The sequence below is a fragment of the Carassius gibelio genome, chromosome B6 (assembly GCF_023724105.1).
Source record: "Carassius gibelio isolate Cgi1373 ecotype wild population from Czech Republic chromosome B6, carGib1.2-hapl.c, whole genome shotgun sequence".
In the NCBI taxonomy this organism is placed as follows: Eukaryota; Metazoa; Chordata; class Actinopteri; order Cypriniformes; family Cyprinidae; genus Carassius; species Carassius gibelio.
This window is the reverse complement of record NC_068401.1, coordinates 13,147,695-13,169,619: the sequence shown is the minus strand read 5'-3', so window position 1 is coordinate 13,169,619 and position 21,925 is coordinate 13,147,695. Positions and strand designations below refer to the sequence as shown.

Here is a 21,925-nt window from a genome sequence, read left to right as displayed (position 1 = left end):
ACCTAAATATAGATCTAGACAACCATTACTGAAAGTGACAGAAAAGAGCATAATGGAAAAGAAAGAATTTCCCATGGGGGAAAGGAAATGGATAGTTACTGGACATAAGATTGACTGCTCGGCAAGTCTAGCACAAACAAACACAGAAAGCCTAAAACTGTGCACCCTGACTAGTCCTGTGACTGGAAGTGTCACTATATCTAGCTCATGTAGTAGATACTGTAATACAGCAATGGCAGGAAATGATCTCCATGGCGACTTTGTTTGGTAGCTCTTTCAGGGTGAATCGCACACTGGTAACATTTCAGATGAAAATTAATTGCACGCTGGCCAAGGTGCCCTTGACCAGAGCTTCCTGGCACCATGTTTGGGTGGATCTGGCTGCTGGGAAAGTCGCGGATTCCAAAACGGCTAGGCAAACAAACAGAATTACTTTTGTCAGGTTATGACAGATAAGAAACTTTGAAGTCAAGTAAAGACTTCTTAAATCATTTTCTATTGACAAGCTTGGGTGGACTGTTTGTCCTTTAATAAATAAAAGCGACGTTTAATAACATGCCATTTCATTGCACTCAGATGTTTTAAAGAGCTTATTTTTGACTCAGGAGGGGAAGGTCAGCCAGCTCACACCCACACTAGGCCAGCCAGCTGATAAGAACGTTGCACTGACCTTCTCTAGGTACTCTGTGAACACATTACAGCTGTCAGTCATGTGGCTTCTTCTACGTGCTGCAGACAGCACTTTTCTGTTGTAACGGTTCCACATCTCTTTAATCTCACAGACATATTTATGTTTTACAGAGGTAACGGTAAGCTTCCCTTATAACTGTATGCGTGTGAATGCAAAGGCAGGCAGGATGTGATATGGAAACAACAGTGAAGTTCATTCGCGCATTATCCCCAGTTTATCTTTTATTAGGCTGGCATCTTACAAGAGTCACGAAACATTCTCCATCATCCGAAAACTTCATAAAAGTCCCAGTAAAAGTGTTGCACGTGTGCTTTGTTTCATACATTACTGTATTCACGAAATCTTCAAAGTACTTAATATGCTTAAATGTTGTATGATGTCATGGGTGGATTAATAAATGTTTAAAATAAATTTTTTTTAAAAAATACTATGCGCCTACATTAAAGTTAATCATTTGGTACAATGCACCTATTGTGTGCATACAGCACGTTTTTACATTGCACTTATATTTAAAAAAAATGATGATGTGTGTAATTACATCTGTAATTAATTTCTAATTACATTTCTAATAAAACCGTTGAGCCGTTCCTTAAACCTACCCAAACCATCAAACCTGTCTCGAACCTTCCCTGTCTCCCACCTCAATAGCAGCAAAAGTCTTTTGCAATACAATAGGAACACAATAAATATGTTGCACTTACTGTATTTTATGTAAGTTAAGGCCACTTAATATAAAGTGTATTTAATTTTAAATGATGTTGTGTATTAATAAAATATGAATCTTTGTAGGCAAGTACGTTTACAGGCTCCTGTATGGTGCAAATGCTACAAGTTCACTGTGTGATTCCACACCTAGAATTATGCTTTTTAACAAGTACACGTTTTATCAGAAAGTCCTTGAGCACCAAGAGCAAGCGTAATACATTCCCTTAGTTTGCGAAACAATGATACTAACAAAGTGTCATGAACCCTTTTACTGATTCTGCCTGAGGTGATGCAACCATCATACATGTACATGTTGATGTTTTCTGTATATAGAAATACGTACGTGCGGAGATGTCATTCGTGATTTAATCTCATAGAGTAAACTATAGTCAAACAATTACTGCTATTGTATGCTTCTCTTAAACGTATCTCGCACAGGCCATAAGATTAACTCCAGGGCTAATCTGTCTTCTTTGTAAATACTCTGGATAACATGTCTGCTGTCCTCCTGTGACTTTCCTGAGCTCACAAAAACACTGAAAACATTGCCAGAGACGGAGAGTTCTGGAAATTCTGACCATCACAACTAATTCCTCATACACCACAAAATATCGGATAAATGAACCCTACAAACAGATACAAATACAATGTGGAAAAACTCATTCCGCCGAAGCAAACAGCAATGCACAATTAATTTTCAACTCTCAGCACATTGTACTGTATATACAGTGTAACAAACCACAAGGCACCTGATTCCAGCTGACATTATGAGCACGCGTGTGTCCACATCAGTGTGTGTTGAAAGAGCAGACAATGGGATTTGTCAGTCTACATCCTATTTTCCCCATTTGGTCATTAAGCCACAGACAAGTTCATCTCACGACCTGTGTATGCGAGGAATTAACACTCGCACACTGAAAAACACCTCCTGGGTTCCGGAGGATTCCAGCGGTATGGGAAAAACAGGAAAAATCTGCGCTCCACTTCCTGCCCAATGACCCTGTTTGTGTGACACACAGGAGGCAGTTTAGGTGCAGGCAGTAAGTCAGTGGCTCCGTCTCATTGTCTCGATTATGGTTACATCACTACAGATCTGCATGCATTGGGGGGTTACATTGTGAATGGAGATTATTTTCAATGTTTTCTTTAAGATAAGTCCCTCTATCTGCATTTAAAAAAACAGAAATAAATAAAAGCAGCCTTGTCGTTGCAAAAACATAGATACTTTCTCTGTTCCAATATTTGGTGAAATGCCTCGCTACACTCTAACTGGTTATTCACACACACACACAAAAAATGTGTTTGGAGTGGAGTTCCTGTAAGTTTAAAATATTTTTAAATAAATGCCACATTTTTACAGCAGGGTGTCATGTATGAGATGAGAGATAAGATACGAGGTATGAACATTTATCTACTACATGTTTACAATAGAAGAAGGGCAGAGGAATGATAAAACACACTAAGTGTGAAAAGCCTCTAACAGTAATTGTAATTTGGAACTTTTTACACAGGAAGCAACTTGGAGCCACAAAAGCCAGACTTGCTGTTAATTTCAATGGAGTGTGACATTAGCATATTGCTACGCTAAAGGCCCATTCACACCAAGGATGATAAATAGTTAACTATAAACTATTGCTAATTGTTTTAATTCTATGAGAATAGGAAAGTCAACACCAACACAACTAAAGAATGTCATTTTTGGGAATCACTTACAGAGCAATTTTTGTCAGCTGATGAGAACAAAAACATTCACAGCACTTTTGCTTGCTATATTTGTTCACTGCTTTTTGGTACTGAATCAAGTTTTTTTTTTTTATGTTGTTTATGGCAATGCATTTTAAGATTGCCTTAACTGCTAAAATGACATCATGCTGCCTTTGCATTTGGCTAAAAAAGGTGTTTATGAAGGAAGCATAATTTAGAACAACCTTCACAGCATAAGCACTTTTGATCCCTTGAAATATGGCCTCTGTAGGCAGCACACTAGATTTTGGAAAAGAGAAGGTGTCTATGCTTTAGCAGTGGCAGGGTTTTTTTCTAAATAGAAATATAGGGACTAATCTGAAAATAAAACAATGACAGAAGTCTTTTTTTTTTCCTTAAAAGGAGATTAGACCTAGAATAATTTACAGTACATTAACACACAGGCACTTGTAATTTTATTGAATACTGTTGTAATATATCCTAATACAGCAGCATACTATATAATTTATCAGATGCATAAAAGCTTTAAGAAGCTTTGCAAAACCTGTACAAAAATGTGCCATTTATGTTTATGCATGAACTCTGCATAACAAACACATAATTTTTTTTTCAATTTACTAAACATTATGAAACTAACAACTTACTAAGTGCTAAGTAAGTATGATGTTTCACTCAACTCGCTGCATAATAGCAAGCACTAATCAGAGACCGATCAAGCCTGAAGAGCATCAGGAAGTGAATTTCAGTCCACCTGGTCTAAGAGGAAGTCAACAAAGCCACATGCAAGCTGATTGACGTCAATCACAACCCACCGCACCTGACAGGAACTCCTACTGACTGCATTTCTCAGGCTCTTTGCTTCAGTATAATGGCACTTTACACATTTCTTCCACATTATGCACTGAAGACCCAGTCCCTTTTGCCGTAGGCCAGACTGTTGCTGTTTGGCCTGATTACTAACATTGCAAGTGGGTTTTACTGAAACAACTCAGTGTTGCATGGAGCTGACCTCCTGTGCCCTTTATACTTTTTCCCCCTGAGACAAGAACATAAACACACACACACACACACACACACACAGACAATATATTATATCATTTCTCTTCCACTCTATTCGATTTTTCCGTCTTTCCTAGACACATATTGATTGTAAATACAGCATCCTAATTACAACCACCAAACCAGACTGTACAGGTCAGATACTGTACCAGCAATCTATAGTCTTTGTACAAACTTTTCCATATGCTTTTCAAACAAATTTCCCCCCAGAGTCCATTCTGAAGTTCCTACGCAAGTTTTATTTGGGGGCCTTTGTTATTTTGTATTTATACAGATAGTAGAGAGAAGGAAAGGAATTGTTTTAGGAGAGAAAATGTGATCAGGACGCAAGTCAGATTCGAACCTGTCTCCTCCAAGTGTGTGCCAAAGCTCAATGTGCAAGTTACAAATTAGCCCATTGTTTCTCTACCTCTTAATACTTTTTTGAAAAAATGTAACATTGAAAAATTATTTCTTTGTGTTTTTCATCATCAACGGTATAAGAAAAATATGCTTAATTCAAAAACTCGATACAAAAGGCAACATACATTTTGTTTCTTACTCTACAGGCAGATATTTGTTATTGTTTTAAGCATAACGTCACTTAATATTTCAGAAAACAAGACTTTATTTCTAATGCCATTTTGCCTCGCAAGTAAATGCATCTTGATTTAAGAATATTTTGTCCAAGCTAATTTTTCTGTCTTAGCTTTTGAGTTATGATCAGATACATAAGTTTGTGTCACAACAATACAGTCAAATACATAATCTTCTAGCTTCGCATTAAACAAAACCTACTGAAGATTGCATTTAGCCTCTTTCTTCTATTCCTCCTCTAAATGTGAACAATCTCTCTCATAGTATTCTTCAGAAACGACCTCACTCTGCCAAGGTTTTCTTGACATTTCTAAGAAAACAGTCTGGGCTGTATAATGGAGGCTCCAGTGAACGGCCTTGTTCTGTTTAGTTAGCATAGATTACAGTTCTTCTGAAATCTCTGTCTGGCGTGTTCTCCGATATCACACTGGGAGCCATCCTCAAGGGCAGAGAGTGAACTATGAGGAATTTTCCCACCCGTTATACTAAGCCTTCTGCTGAGGCAGGCCTGTTTGTCTGTTGCGTTATTGTATTTGGCAGGTGTGCATGCATGTGAGAGACCAACACGTAGCAGCCATGGCCTTTTCCTATAGTTCTGTGCGACTAGACAAAACAGCCACTGATATGGGCACCGTGCTTGAATGTGTGTGTACGTGAGTCTACTAAACATTTCAACACTGCCGGGCTAATCAGCAGAAGCTGCGATGGAGATGAGTGATGATGAGGGATACAAGAGGGCAACGGCATGGGCACTAACAGAGCATGATGTCTCTCTTTCATTAAAAATATAGTTAAACACAGCATAACAAAACATGTTTACAGGCACACATACACAAACGCATGATCTTTAAGATGGAGTTATTTTAAAAGCATGGCAAATGCCTTTAATCCAAAGAGTAAATACTAAATATCTAGGATTTTACATGTTTTACCCACACGTTTAGGATAAAACATTTAATAAGAAATCTTAAGAATTGCAATCGACAGTCAGTATTTGAAATTCTGCACTCGCTTCATCCTTAAAGGAATAGCTCACCACAAAATGGAATTTAGCATTCAGTCGCTGTGTAAACATGTATAAAACCATTTGTGTAGCTAATAAAAACATCACAATAATTAATACGCATCTTGTGAAGCTGAAAAGATGCATGTTCACCAGAAACAAATGCATCATTAAAGTGTTTTACCTTTAAACTTTTTCCCCAGTCCATAGTCAATAATAACACTTCCTTCAGTAAAAAAAAAAAAAAAAAAGTCCATTCCAACTTGTCCTGTCACATCAAAATTCAGATACACAGTGCTTGATCTGTGCATATTTCCCTCCTAAATCAGATAATACAACTTTTTTTTCACAGAAAAAAGCAATATTAGGGATAAAGGACTAGTATTTTAGATCACAGCAACAGTTTGAAGTACTGTTTGAAGCACTGAATTTACTTGATGGACTGGAATCATGTGGCTTATTTGCGGATTATATTATAAGATGTTTGAACTCTCATTCTGACGGCACCCATTCACTGCAGAGGATGCACTGGTGAGCAAGTGATGTAATGCTACATTTCTTCAAATGTGTTCCGATAAAGAAACAAACTGATCTACATCTCGGATGGTCTGAGGATACATTTTCAGCAAATTTTCAGCTGTGAATTGAATTTGTAATTAAAAAATTCTGAAAAATACAAGGATTTTCACTAGTGCTCTACAACTTTTGGACCTAATTTTTAATACTTTTTTAGCGTTATAGGTCTTACCAGGTAGGCAAACTCTTGTGATGGGGGACTGGTTGGACACAGGGGACCTCCTGCGAGAGGAAATGTTGAACAATTACTGAAAATCTGATAAATAAATAAATAAATACAACAAACAATTATGACACAAGCAGAAAACCCCTAAAATTCAAACACTTCTGTGTTCCATTCCTCTGTGTCATCTCTGTAACAGGATGCATAATGTCAAAGCAAAGAGCAGATTTCCACATTAAAGAATGAAAGAAGCTCTATTCAGGCCTGTGCATTTTGCAATATTTTTTTTTTAAAGTGAATCATGGATTTGATGTGACACTCCTCTATAATACAGACGTATCATTATGATATCACAGGGTGTATCCTCGTTTCCATACATACATCCGTAGAATTTCCCTGCAAACTCATCTGAACTGGGTTGCCCTTGGACAGACTAGCGAAGAGCCCAACAAAAGCCTCTAACAGTGCGGTATAATTGCCCTGACGTAGATCCATGGTTATTTGAAAGGGCAAAATAGTTCTTCCATGAATAACACCAAGTAAACACATCGCTCAGGTGGAAAAATGGAATTTAGGGGCATGTGGAAATCTTCTCCAAGGCAAGTGATTTTTGGCGGGGATTTGTAATCTTGAAAACTGGTGACATGTTAAGTGGAAAATGGCTCTGGTGAAATGTCAGTGTGCATGGGTGGCCGAGTACACAAAACAAATGATTGGAAAGACTGCCCTCTTGTGGTTGGTCTTACAAACAACAGAGTGGACTGTAAAAAATAAAATAATTAAAATGTCTATAAATAAATATATATATATATATATATATAACTATTTTTAATAAATTAAGAACAGTAATATTACTACATTTTATGAAGCTTTATTTATTTATTTATTTTTACATTTTATAAAGCTTAAAAATAAAGAGATGTGAAGCACATATTAATTATTTCATACAATAAAGGTGTGTTATTTGAGCTTAAGAGTAAAATGGCATTTTGGCCACATTAAGAATGCTGTTTCAAGCTTTTATTTAGTCCGGGCTACTGACATCATCCCTGCTGGTGGAGTTTGGTCCATGTAAACAGTGTTTTGTGGGTAGTTAAATCATATTCCTCTCTGGTTTCATTACAGATATCATGTGAAAGTGACAAGGTTTAGTAGCTTTGTATTGTCAAAAGTGATAGAAGTTTGGATTTAACTTTCAACAGGTAAAGCGATTTTATTCTTCAGGCTGGTAAGAGATTCTAAGTCTCATGTAAACACGTATAACATTTTGTGGTGTTATTTGTAATACATATTTCAATTATTAATTTGTATTCCAATACAACACCTTGCCCCACAAACAAGTCAATTACAGCATGCACATTTAGTTTTTTTTACTATTGGGCAAGTAAAATATATTGTAAACATTTCTGTCATCAACAGATTAAACATAATTATTATTTTTCTGACCATAGAAACAATCCTTTAAAAATCTGCTATTTTTTTAAGACAAAAAGTTAGAATTAAGTTTATTTGAATCGTCTATTTTTTAAAGTTTAGATGAAGATACAGCTTCTGTTTACAATAATACTCACTTGTTAGATGTGCACTGAACGTTGGTCAAGACCGTAAAGTTGTTCCTGACACTTCGAAGGCTTGCTAGAACCTAGAAAAAGACAAAAACTGTGAGGCGAGACCACGCACACGTCCATTTGAAACGTTATCCTTAAAGAAACATGACACCGACGTGTTTACCTGAGCAAAAGGTGTGACGATCAAGTCATCCCCATGCCTGTAATCAAGTGAGAATACATTACCATCTTAAGCGACTGACACTCAAACAAAGCCTACACTATAATTTCAAGTCAACATGAAAACAAAATTGATCCTATTTACTTATTATTTTTTTTTTTTAAAGCTGTTCTTGGTCTTATTGTGAATGATTCAATGGCAAATGTTATCCCAAACAAGAAGACCGGCTCTTTTTCTGAAATGACTTTCCTTCTCTGCCTGACATCACTTACTTATGCAGACTACTGGAAATGTAACCAATAACCAAATAGCTATGAATTGTTTAAGCAAAATTTGGCTTCATTCCCGTCCAGCATTTTTTCATGGTAAACATCTAGTTTTTAGTCAGTAATACTACCTCGCTCATTAGACTCCTTTCCGTTTCAGGACCCTAAATGCCACCAAAAAACTGGGTTAATTCAACACATGGGAACGGGAACAATTCAACACATTCCTCAGGGTTCAACAGATATTTGGCATCTAAGACTTCGGAAAATGCATTCTTATATAATTCCAGCCAGTAACTGCCAGAAGGCCTGGGAAATAAGGCCTTGACTGAGATAGTTTCTGGCATGCTAATGTCACTGCCATGAGCAGCAGCGCATAAATCAACTCCACTAATCAGCCCCGCCTCCACCTTTACCCCGCAGAAACGTTTGGAAACAGAAATACTAGCGTTGATGAAAAAAGAGGCATATTAAAACCCCTTTAACTGTCACTCATGTTTTTGAACATAGACTTTATAGTGCACGATCCAAACTTAAATTTTTATAATTCATGAAAGGAAACATTTTGTAACATGATATTGATGTACCGTTTACATGGTAATGCAATGTCTGGTTTTAAAATGGGTTTCAAAGGATGCATTTTAATTGAATAAGAATATATAATTTCTGATGAAGACAACGAAGAAGTCTTTTTTTTTAAACAAAGGTCAAAACTCCTGGTATAATGTAGAGTTTGGAGGGTGCACTCTTATCATAAATTAATCTATTACTTTTCCTACATAATTTCTAACAAAAAACATTGGTAAAATATATATTCGGGAGTCTTAGACCTTTCCAACGATACATAGTTTGTCAAGATTAGATTAGATTTCATTGTAATATAGTGAAGTAAATGTAGGCATCCCGTAACTTGGCTCATTAGCGAAGATGATTCAGTAATTACTATTCGTAAAGGTACAAAAGAGAAGTAAAGTAACTGACCTTACTATATTTATTCTTAACAGATGCACTGTGCAGGAAAACCCCACAAAATGCCACATTTTTCCATTAAATCTTAAACCAACCTAGGAAGGTTTGCTGGTTATATCTGATATAAGACAAGACCAGCAAACCAGTTCACCTGTTTTTAACAGGTTTAATACATACAAGTAGCTCTTAACATATTTAAAACAACTTCACTCACAGTTCTGAGGCGACAGAAGAATTTCGAGACATGGACTTCGGTGAGAGGTCATAGTCGCTGTCTGAGCGGTAGAGGAAGGACTCTCGCCTCTGGTTGTGGCCGGGAAAGTTTGTGTGGATGACCAGGCCAGAACCTGGTGAGGCCTGGGGGTCCAAAGGACTACAGCTTGCAGATGGGCCATTTTCCACATCGAAACTGCAATGACACAAAAATGGCAATTATGTTAAGAACACATTCACCTATTTAATGGTCTTGGAATTCTGTCATTCACACACACACACTGTTACAGTATCTCTGTCACTTAATACACTAACTGAAGATTAAGACAATTAAGACAAAAGTCAATACTGATCCACCTTGGACATCCTCAGGATTCAAAGTTATATATAGCTTAAAGAAAATTTCAGGAGAAATACACAAGCTGTCCTCGGGGACCAGAGAGCTCTGGGAAGTCTCAAAGATTCCCAGCACTTGAGGCGGAAGCACGTCTCATCTTTCCAAACCATAAGGAAACATAGTGGAGATGGACTCAGCCCACATCAAAAAGAAGAGAAGCAAGAGGAAACACATTACGTTCAAGTCAAATAAACAGTTTCAAAAGACGCTTGTGTTCGGGACATGCGTGCTTGTGATTTCAGAGGAAGCAGAGATGGTCTTTATGCTCAGAGCGCCAGAGGTTTGTGACCTTTCACTGTCGCGCCAAACACTGGAGAGTCTCAGAGTAATAATAATAATAATAATAAACTAGGGAATAGGAGAGCCATTCAAAAACAGTTCCTTGTTTTGCTGCTGCTGCTGAGCAATGGAAATTTACTACAGCACAAACCACACATACATGCAGGAATCTGAATATTTCTCCTATGATAACGAGAGTTATTGAGATGTCGTTGTGTGGCCTGATCCACGCGGAGGTCAACCGCAGCTAACACGGAATCAACATCCTCCTATTGTGTCATGTTAGCCTGCCATTCACAACAACCAGCAACAGCAGTTGTGTGTTTGCACACTGCAAAACAATTTATTTTTTTGTATTAGAGACACAACAGTAGAAAATGTGACTGTTTTTACTTATGTGTCGCTTGTGCATGCAGTCAAACGAGCATTGCGGCCACATCAGAACATTTTTTTGTGGTTTTCCTTCTTCGTGGTGCGGTTTCCCCAGGTTATGTCTTTTTAAACCCAGCAAAGCAATATTTCACACTTGCAGCTTTGAAAAATGGGTAAGCACATTTCTTGCAACCCATGTGTATTCAGGACAAGAACAAGAGCAAGACACAAGTCTTTCTATAAACAGTTTGTGTGCTGTGTTTAATCAGTCTATGTTACTGACACCTCAAATATGTAAATAAGAATATTAACCCAAGATTTTATATAAAAAAAAGAGAGATCTGAATTGATGGATAATTGTTGGGAAATAACATAATAAAGCAACAGCCCGTGCAGCTGTTTTGTACTCGAGGTACATAATTCCATCAAAAATAAGTTCAGAAGTTCAGATTGTCCTCCTTGAATAATAAATCGGCAAAGCCTCTAGACACTGGAAGTCCCTGCCCCCAGCATCTCTGTGAAATTTCATCTGCAAAATTCAACTAGAAATGCATCTGTTTACTTGGTCTTTCTGAAGTGTTTATGCATTCTGCCTCTTGTATTATGACTACAATCGATTCATCCCTCATTTTGTTGCAAATGTTCCTATCTTGTGTATCGTTTGTCTCTGTATTTCTGTTGCAAGTGTAGCTTGTTCCATTTCCATATCTGTTTCGTGCCACGGATTACGATTTTTAATAATCCTGTTCATGTTACACAAAAATACAATACAACTGAAAGAAACCAAACTAAATATTCGATAAATGAGATCACCAGTCGGATATGAGGAGTGAGAAACTGCACTACGAATAAGGAAAACCACAAAAAAAAAAATTCTGACGTGGCCTCAGTGCTCGTTTGACTGCATGCACAAGCAACACAAGTAAAAACAGCAACTTCTGCTGTTGTGACTCTGTACAGAAGATAAAGTGATTTTGAGGTTACTAAATTGATTACTTTCTATAAGAATGCCCATAATTATAAAATAGTTCTAACAAAACTTAATTATATAATGCTTATGCTTGAATGCATAAGTGTGAACATCCAGGAAGGGTGTGCAAAACTAGTAAACAACTCTGTTAATAAATGCCATGTGAAACAAGCCTAAATGTTGGTGTTTCTCTTCAATATACTTCCAGCCTGCTTGATCATGTATTCCACTATATAGGCTTTATGATCATAAACATCAAATGCTGAACAAAAGAATCTAATCAGATGACGCAAAGCCAGACAAGACACTTGCACGGAAACTTGACTGACTGGCAGTTTGGTTTTTTACTGTGAACAGGATTCTCAGAGTGATACTTCTTATTGCACTTCTTTGTCATTGTAAATGGAAATTCTTTGTGACAAAAATTCGATGTTAGTCTGAAAGACAGCTTCATGAAGTAGACGTCATGTCTAAAGCAGAATACACTCTGGTTCACTTGAGCTCCCTGGAGAGGTCAAGACTGAAAAAAAAAAAAAAAACTACCAGGAAACGATACCTCTGACCTCAGCTGTAACCAGTTTCTCTGATTCCCATCATATTATAATTACAGAGTTCATGTAAGGGGTGATAGTGATAGTAGTTTTACATCGTTAGGAAAAGTTATGTACAAGTTAAAGGTGCTGCATGTAAGTTTCTCTACTAATGCATAAAAATACCATGATATATCTGCAGATATTTAAGAAAAATGCTGAGTTAACATACTTTGTTCATCTGAAAAACAATGCTGCAGTCAGTTATTCTCCTTTGAAACTGTGCATTCAGGGCCAGAATGTCGATCTTTGTTTTGGTATGTGAAACCCGTCCACTGCCAGTTTACCCAATTGAATTTCATCACCCCGGGATGCCAGCTGGTGGGAAACCCAGCGTATTTCATTTCAGTCATTGTCAAGTGCGCTCAATCTTGTTGGTGTCATCCATCTGGCAACCTGCGTGTGAGTCAAGTCTGAGGAGGAAGGTGCAGGTGAAAAAAAGCCTCCCCGATATTTTTAATTTGGACTGCAATACCTAGTTCACCCACTCAGTGTAAATCTCACATACAGCACCTTGAAGTACAACACATTAAGTGGCCAAGTTGACATCTCACAACTTAAAGACCACAAGTTGAAATGATGTATATATATTGAAACAGGAAATTAAGGCATTTTCAAAAATGGATTTTTAAATAGCCCAACAAACTTTACTTACATCATGACCATCAACCATGATTCACCCATTCTAGAGATTGGACAAAAGTCCTATAGTACAGGATGAGTTCAAAATATATTTGATTTGTTTCCAAAAAGCAAAAGACTAGACTGTAACTTTTAAGTCAGAACTAGATATTTACTCTATGTTAATTATGTCAATGTTAAGGAGTGCACAAGCATATGAGACCGAACAAACAAAAAGGTCACAAAATACTCTGAAGCATCTTCACTATTGCTCAATAACAGTGTTATTTTACTATAATATTATTTATATAATTTTAGTTTTAGAGTTGCAATTTTTTTACTTTAATTTCAATTTCAGTTTGAGTTATTTTCTTTGGTTTTTGTGAATTGATTTTGTTTTCCCTTTAATTTATTTTTATTTCAGTTTTAGTATTAATACATGTATTACTTCGACTTGTATTTATTTCAGTTATAGTTATTTGCCCGGAACACATTTTTAATTTTAGTATAATTTAGAGAGTTTTTTTTTAAATTAAATATAAATATAAATATTTATGTTTTATTTTATTGTAGCTTAATTTCAAATACTGAATATATATATATATATATATATATATATATATATATATATATATATATATATATATATATATATATATATATATATATATTTTTTTTTTTTTTTTTGCCCATTTATTGATTGCATATAAAATGTGTATGTATATATATATAATAGTAGCTTTAGTTAACTGTACCAACACTGCTCAATAAATTGGTAAAAAAACAAGCTCAAATTCAATAATATTTGACATCAGAGTTGACCATTTTCATCAAAGATCCCCTTGTTGTTTTTAAAGGTAAGATCTGACATTTTTCCATGCTTGCCTCACTTGTTTTGATTTGTAATAAATGCAGAATATCGCATGGTTTTAAGCGAATGAAAATGTTTTTCAGTGATTAAATAGAATTGTTTGGTGTTTATATTTTCACCATGATACAAAAATGAGAGGATGTTGTTTCCAGTAAGTATCTAATTATTCTGTGACTGCTGTTGAGTCACTGTCTGGTAACACATCCACAACACAACACAACAATAGTTTATGTAGGGCAGCTCCAAAAGACATCCTCTACTTGTCTGCTTTCCTTAATTCGCCAGCAATCTAACAATGGTCTGTCTTCAAACAAAGAGACGTTATAATGGGTTTCAAATCATAAAGGTCTCTGTGTCTCACATACATTTTCAGTTCCTCTGCCTGTTAGTGGAACTACTTGGCAAAATGACAAACTGGACTTCACTGTAACTTATGAGCAATTAAATTATTGCATTATCAGGCATCATAGATCTTTTGTAATGCTTGATTCGATCACATGTTTGTGGGGAAGAAGGGGACTTCTGAGGCAAGTTACACTGGATTCTACTCTGGAACTTAGAGACAGAAGAGGGAAGTTCATATGAGTTGGTCCGTGAGAACATTCAAGGCTGTGAACCCTGCTTTAAATGTATGCAAGGGAATGTTTGTGTTTGCCAACTTTAGTAGACTAATCGCAGGAGAAACACCCCCTGGAGCAATCGCTGGTGCCTTGTTTAACTCCCTGGTCCTGATTTCCTGTCAACTTTATATTAGATTTTTTTTCTAACCTGTATAGTATGTTCAGATCACCAAACAGACATATATGAGACATTAAATACACTGTTTGTCAGGCTTTTTTTTAAAATTATTATTATTAAACTAAAAACTATTTAATATGACTTTATCAACCAGAATGCACAAGTTTAAATCAAAAGTCATTTTAAAAATGTCAGATCATTTACAAAAAAATGTGTAAGTTAACATGTTTCGCATATTATGCATGTGTATATTTTAAGTGTTCAGTTCAAAATCTTTGTACACCATTGTTCAAAAGTTGAGTTAGTAAGATTTTGGGTAACACTTTATAATAAATTCACACTATTAATCATTAATTAAGCATTAGTAAACAGATCATTCATAATTTATAAAGCATTAATAGACAGTAATAATCAGTTTATAAATACAGATATAAATGCTTTATTCTTGATTTAAAAGCATATCTATAATGTGTAATTTCATACTTTATTCATGATCAATTTATCAATGAAGTATAGCATTATTTACAAACCAGTTATTTAGGAGTTGCCAGTGATTCATAAGATCACAAGAAATGTAGTAAATTCAGGTAGTTATAAAGCATTTAGTAGTGGTCAGTTAACTATTTATGTGAGCTCATCTAAAGTGAGGACTAGTTATGCCTTGTAAAGCATTTATTAAGGATATTTAAAGGCTCAGTTATCTTCTAAACAAAAAAACAGAAACAAACACAACACAGTGATACAGAACATAGAAATAGTAACAGCCTTTAAATCTCATTTGTAAAAGCTTTACAAGGCATAAATAGTCCTCACTTTAGATGAGCTCACAAAAATAGTTAACTAACAACTACATGAATTAACCCTGAATTACAGTAGAAATACATGTTAATAAACCATTTATTAACACTATAAGTAACTATTACTATATGTCTGAATAAAAAGATGTATGAATGCACATTTAAATCGTTTATTAATCATTTACTTACAATTTCTAAGTGATCTTATGAACCACTGACAACTCCTTAATAACTGGTGTGTAAATAATGCTATACTTAATTTAGAAATGATAAATTGATCATCAATAAAGTATGAAAAAACAATTATTAAATACATTACAAATATGCTTTTAAATCAGGTATAAACCATTTATATCTGTATTAATAAACTGCTTATAAATGTCTATTAATGCTTTATAAATAATGAATTAACTGTTTCCTAATGCTTAACTAATGATTAATAGCATGCAGTTATTATAAAGTGTTACCAGATTGGGATTAAAAGTACAGTATTAAAAAACTGTAATTGTTAAATATTATTACAGTTTTGAAGAACTGCTTTTATATTTTAATTTATTTTTATATATATTTTAATATATGAATATTTTATATTGTAACGTATTTTTGATGGCAAGGCTGAATTTTCAACAGCTATTTCTCCAGTCTTCAGTCACATGATTTTTCAGAAATCATTATTATGTGCTAATTTGGAATTCAAGAATATTTATAGTTAAGTATAGTACAGTGTCAAAAATAGTTCTGCTTTGTTTTCAGGATTCTTTACAAAGAACTTTGTTCCCTAGGATGAACAACGTTTTTTTTTTTTTATTGTAATTTTTTTTTACTTTATGAATGCTGTTGTCAATTTTGAGGCTCTTGCTGAATAAAATTCTTTAAAAAAAAAGTAGTGTATATTATGTATATTTTGTATTGTAAACTGTATGCAAATTTGTACACTGTTTAATATTTTTCTAACTGTATATGACTGCATAGAGTCAAATGAACATTATTCTCATTCAATACACTTATGTTCATGGTGGAGTAACAGAAGTTATTTGATTCCATAAATAAAATCCAACTTCAAATGTCACCAATTCAACACTATCCAATCCAATGCTGTCTAGGCAACATACTGTGTAGGTAAAACGTACCTCACAGAGCTCCGTTTCAAGCCACACATTTCTGCCTATTAGCACAAATCCAAACAACATGGAGATTATCTTTGTTGGCATTTGGAGTCATGGGAGACCTTTACACACCCTGCCTGGACGTCAGAGCACACTGTGTGCAAACACAGATGTTCACCAACTCATTCATTCATGTGTTTGACAATTAGAGTGTATATAAACATGCATTACACATTGACACAAAGATATATTCATAACTAAACAACAGTGCACTCATACACATGGAAAAACTGAAATATGCAACAGATAGCAGAACTGATTAAAAGCTTGAACACTTGACGTTTGCATACAACACATTAAAGAATGAATGAATGGGTCATATATGTGTGTATGAAGAGTTTGGTTTCAAAACGCACTAAACACCATTAAAAAAAATAAATCTGTATTGGATCTGGTCGGTATTTAAAAGTTAATTTTTAATTTTATGCAAAATGCAATATTCGCAGAGTTATTAGTTCATATTTTCTCCTTTTTTCCCAAACCACGACAGATGCCAGTCACTCTTTTTTGCAGAATGCAATATATCCTCTAAACCAATCACAATGCACCATTCCACATACTCTACACAGTAATGGCAACACTTTGAATACACCTGGCATCCTAGTTTTCCTCATCTACTTTGTACTTTGTGATCAACAAACAAGGGCTGCACAATAAACTGTGTGTTTTTATCATGCACATCTCCTCAGTAAAGCTGACTGTAACATGGCAAAGATGAATGCACTTTTGGGGTATCATGGATTTATTTCATTTTGGGAAAAAAATTACAACATTTTATAATAAATCTTTGAAAATCAAAACCTAAAGATGCTATGTAAAATTATGAAAGTTTCATTTTGCCACATTCTTGGTAAAGAAAATAAATGTTTACTCAAATTAATCCAAATGGATTTATTGCGTTTTGGGATCAAACTCTTCTTATTCATATAGAAATAAAATAAGAAAAAAATAATCAAATAAAAAAACAAACATTGAATTGTATGCAAAACTCATTTCCAAACATCTCATGAAAGTGTACTTAAAACCAATCTTCAATCCAATTATGATTATAATTCCGGAAGCTTATTTCAGTTGGCAATAGAGCTGAAGCTGTTTGGTAATGTTTACCCAAACAAAGTAAAGCAAGAACAGGTCTCAAGTGTGAAATTACAGTAGAAGTGATGGTATCAACCGATGTCACAAACACACAGAGCGCGTATAACCTGCAATCCAGTGAATACACACAATAGCCCGATGGAAATCGTACAACAGCTGTGAACAATTTGACTCCTATTATAAACAACAGAGCTCTGTTTACATACAAAAACAGTTACAAACTGCTGGAGTAACAAAAATCCATAGCCATGAATTCAAAACATGGCCAGAAAAAGGGAGGAGAATAAGTAAATGTAAAGAAAGTGGTATTGTAGATGAAGAGGAAATCTCCAAAATCGCTGACCAACCGTCTAAATCGCTGTCTGACAAGGGTCCTGAAGAAAAAGACAGACAGACAGACACATTCATGACATAGACAGACAGAGAGATGGACAAGTAGCGGCTCATATTTAAAGTAGCAGTTTAGATACGTAGCTGCAGTAATTGCATACTAAGCTAGCTGAAAAAAAAGAAGAGGGAGGAAGAGAGAGTGTGAAAGCATGTGAACCATATAGAGTCTGAGACGTAACAGAGTCAGAAGAAGAGGAGGTTAGTTCTAACCTTAAGGTGGAGGTGTGCAGCCTCTTCACCACCTCCTCACTGAAGTCAAAATGAACCCTGCCCCTGTGGCAGGGCGACCTGCGGAGCATGGCCCTAGAACACATCGCTGTGCTGTTCAGTGAGCTCTAGTATCATCTCCCCTGCATGGCTCCCCTAACACTTAGTGCCCTCCCACAGAGCTCAACTTCACCGCACAGCCACTTCCTTTTGAAGTCCAGCTGCGCTAGCACTCAACTCAGCTCTGAGAGAGAAGACGGCCACACATTAAACCTGGGGCGGAGCCTTCAACGAGGAGTCGGAATGTCTCATTCCTAAATGTCTGCTGCAGCCACAAACAAAATACATGCAGCTTGATTTAACAAAAGACATTTCACATTCCAGAAGGGTTATTAATATGTTTTATCGCTTTCTGAATGCCACAAATCGTGGTTGGAACACTTCTGAAGAAGTGTTAAAGGGGTTTGGGCTTTTTGTGACTTCTAATAATGAAACGCTGTCTATTTTAGTGAAGAACTTGTGGTAAGACTTATGAGCTGTAATGACGAGGAACTTAAAACAAACACATCTAAAACTATGAGTGTTACTACACTGCTGTTTGTGTGCACTGACCTAATTAAATTACTAATAATTGTTGCTAATGCAGTGTGTGTGTGTGTGTGTGTGTATCTATCTGTCTATATGTCAATAATGGCATATTCATTTAATCAGTTTATTTTTACATTTTAATTACCATTGCCTGCTGTAAAAATCTTTAATTTGTAAAAATCATAAACATTTAATAATACAAATAAAATTTTTGTAAATATTTGTAAATAAGATTATTGAAGTGAGTTTTACAATTAGTCTTTCTACTTTAAAAAATTCAATATACTACTTGCCTTATTTTTTTGTAATTACAATTTCTGAACGAAAATTGTCTAAAAGGAAATCCTACTCCAATCCTAATTTTTTTTCTGTGTATGTTCTTTAAAAATATGAAAATAATTATCTGCTAATTGCTCCAGATTTTGTTTTATTTTATTCTATTTGTACTATATGCCTTTTTGCATAATAGTTTGACAGACAGCTAACAGATTTAAGAACTTCAGACACACTAAAAGTTGATAGTGGAAAGTTGATTTTATTTTAAAAACTGACACCAGACATCTAGGACAGCAAAACTTTTCCTTTTTCAGAGTGTGTTGTTTGACTTTTGCCAAGAGATCAATATGTGATGCTTAGCCAATGTCTTTGTGTTACTGTATGTGAATCGGGTCAGAGGTTATCAGTCTGAATTTTGGCATGCAATGGAAGACAAAACTTCATGAGCTTGCGTTTCCGGTCTTGTGTTTTCGTCACATGCATATATGCGAATAGAGCATCAGGTATAGAGAATGCTGCTTACTTGCTTTATTTATTTAAAACCCAAAATAAAGATATTATTTATCTTTCTGTTTTTAACATGTGGAACATGTAACAAATTAAGTTAATGGTAATGCACAATAACAAATAGTCCAAAACTGAAATCCACTCCAGGAAACATTATTACCATCAATGAGAAGTGTCTTGTGTTATAGGATTACAAAACATTCCAATCATTCCTCCTTACGAGTCTTTCCTGCACGACTAGTCACTGTTGTTTGATGTGTGATGACGTGGCGGCTGGATTTAAAGAGCTCCCTAAGAAATCTCTTGTGATCTTTAGTCATCATAAAAACTCCTTTAAAGGTGACTGATCTGTCGTCATTGTGTGCAATGCTAAGATGCTTACTCGTCCATGAGCTCTTCTGAGAGGAACTGAGACCCATGAAGCTAAACAGAGCAAACTTTGACACAAGACAAAACAATTTGTAAGTGTGAAGTCTGAGATATGCGGAGAAGCAGAGGAGACAATGGCAGTGAAGGGAAAGACCTGTCTGCCATTTAGCTGATGATAAGAGGAAAAGGTGGACTCAAACAGGCTGGTGTGAATTCAAAAGTGACTCAGTGTGAAAAAATGTTACAACACGACATGTCGAAACGAAACATTTAAACACGATTCCTCAAAATGTGTCTGATCTATACATGTGAGAACGTAATAGGTTAAATATGAAACACTCTCTAGACTAGCCTCAGGAGACATGATCACACCTGTGATTGAATCATTTATTTAATATGCTTTCTAATTTAATGTAATCAATTTAATGATTTTAATTTTAATGAAAATAATGCAAAAGGAAAGTACTGTTAAGGGCTCATGGGTTTGAGGTGACCAGAAACCTAGAATGTATGGCGATAACACTTACAACAGTATTGCTCACTAGATGGCAGAGTTTACAAATAAAGAAAATCAAGCGTCACTTGAGACTTAACTGATATTTAATAAAAACCTTGCCTGCTGAGTCTTTTATGATAATTTGATCCAGTAAAACTTAATTGAGAAGAGATGATGAGCAACTAATTAATATTAATGTAGTGACAGATCCGACTTCAACAGCAAACAGGATGACTCATAATATGAGTAATATTTGCTTCTGCAATACTCCTAAAATATTATATGACCAAACAATTCCCATTACTAAACATTGCAAAAACAGTTTATATTTAAAAAATAATAATTTTACAAAGAAAAATGCTATTTTTTAATCACTTGGCACACATTTGAAACCAGAAACATACCAAAATGGTCGGCTTTCAAATGTTAACCAAAATTTAACACGACAGTATAAAGATTAACATGTAAAGTTTTTTCCATCTTCATTTGTTCAAATATATAGGAAAATCCTACTTTACACATCTCTCACGCACATTAACCATATGAACAGTATGAAGTATATTATAACTTAAGCTTGTGCACTAACTTTGATGTATTGAGATTTATGTTAGCTAACGGATCACTAATTTAATTGACAATTGATTATTACTTAAAATAACATCCTGGGTTTAATCCAGCAGATTTAAGGTGGGGAAAAAAAACTTAAGTGCTGATCTTAAATGCATAACTCACCCAAAAATAAAACATCTGTCATCATTTCCTCAACCTCCACTTGTTCTAAACCCGTGTGAGTTTCTGTCTTCTGTTGAACACGGAAGAAGATATCTTGAAGAATGAGAACCAAACAGCTAACAGCCATAGACTTTTATAGGTGGTTTTTTTCACACTATTCAAATCAATTGTTTGGATACAAACATTCTTCAAAGTATCTTCTTTTGTGTTCAACAGAAGACAGAAACAACTTGAGAGTGAGTGAATAAATGGTGACAGTGTTCATCTTTGTTTGAACTACAGTGTATCCCATGAAGATGCTTGTCTCTGCCTGTATTGACAGCAGTAGAAGACTGACCAACCGTCTAATACTTCAAACAGGTTGAGGAGAATCAGAACAGTCCAGAATCACTAAACAGACTTCACCTACTTAGTTAGCACCCTGATACCCGAGTAGCACTGACACACAGAAGACAAAAATAGGACAGCAGCACGCCAGCTCTCAGTTCTAATGTCATTTCTCGAACTGTGTCTGGGGTTGATTGGTGATTGACTTTGAGGCGCTCAAGTTAACTGATTACAAATAATCCTTGATTATAATTTCACTTCAAGTAGTCTACAGGAACTGTGGAACAGAAAACATGAATTAGGGAGCCAAAATTATGTTTTTTTAATGGTAAATTGTATTTTTAGTTACTCTATAATTTTGTACTGTTGACAAGATTAATTCTAAACATGAATAAACTCTTGCATTAACACAGAGCACAGTCATTGTCTTATTCTGTCTTAATTTGTTCAAAATCACTGAATCATTGCATAACCTCAACATACC

At 35.3% G+C, this 21,925-nt stretch overlaps 1 protein-coding gene across 4 annotated transcripts in view; it reads right to left on the bottom strand.

Moving 5' to 3' along the window:
- Nucleotides 1–21,925, bottom strand: part of pde4ba (phosphodiesterase 4B, cAMP-specific a) — a 138,241-nt gene that overhangs the window by 29,601 nt on the left and 86,715 nt on the right. For 3 of the 4 annotated variants that reach the window (XM_052558280.1, XM_052558281.1, XM_052558283.1), the window contains 4 exons: nt 9,655–9,849; nt 8,209–8,245; nt 8,049–8,119; nt 6,487–6,536 (listed from right to left, as the gene is read on the bottom strand). In XM_052558280.1, coding sequence (XP_052414240.1) covers nt 6,487–6,536; nt 8,049–8,119; nt 8,209–8,245; nt 9,655–9,849 — 353 coding nt within the window. Of the gene's footprint in view, nt 1–6,486; nt 6,537–8,048; nt 8,120–8,208; nt 8,246–9,654; nt 9,850–18,149; nt 18,352–21,925 lie in introns of those variants that run through there. The other variant, XM_052558282.1, reaches the window with a different exon arrangement.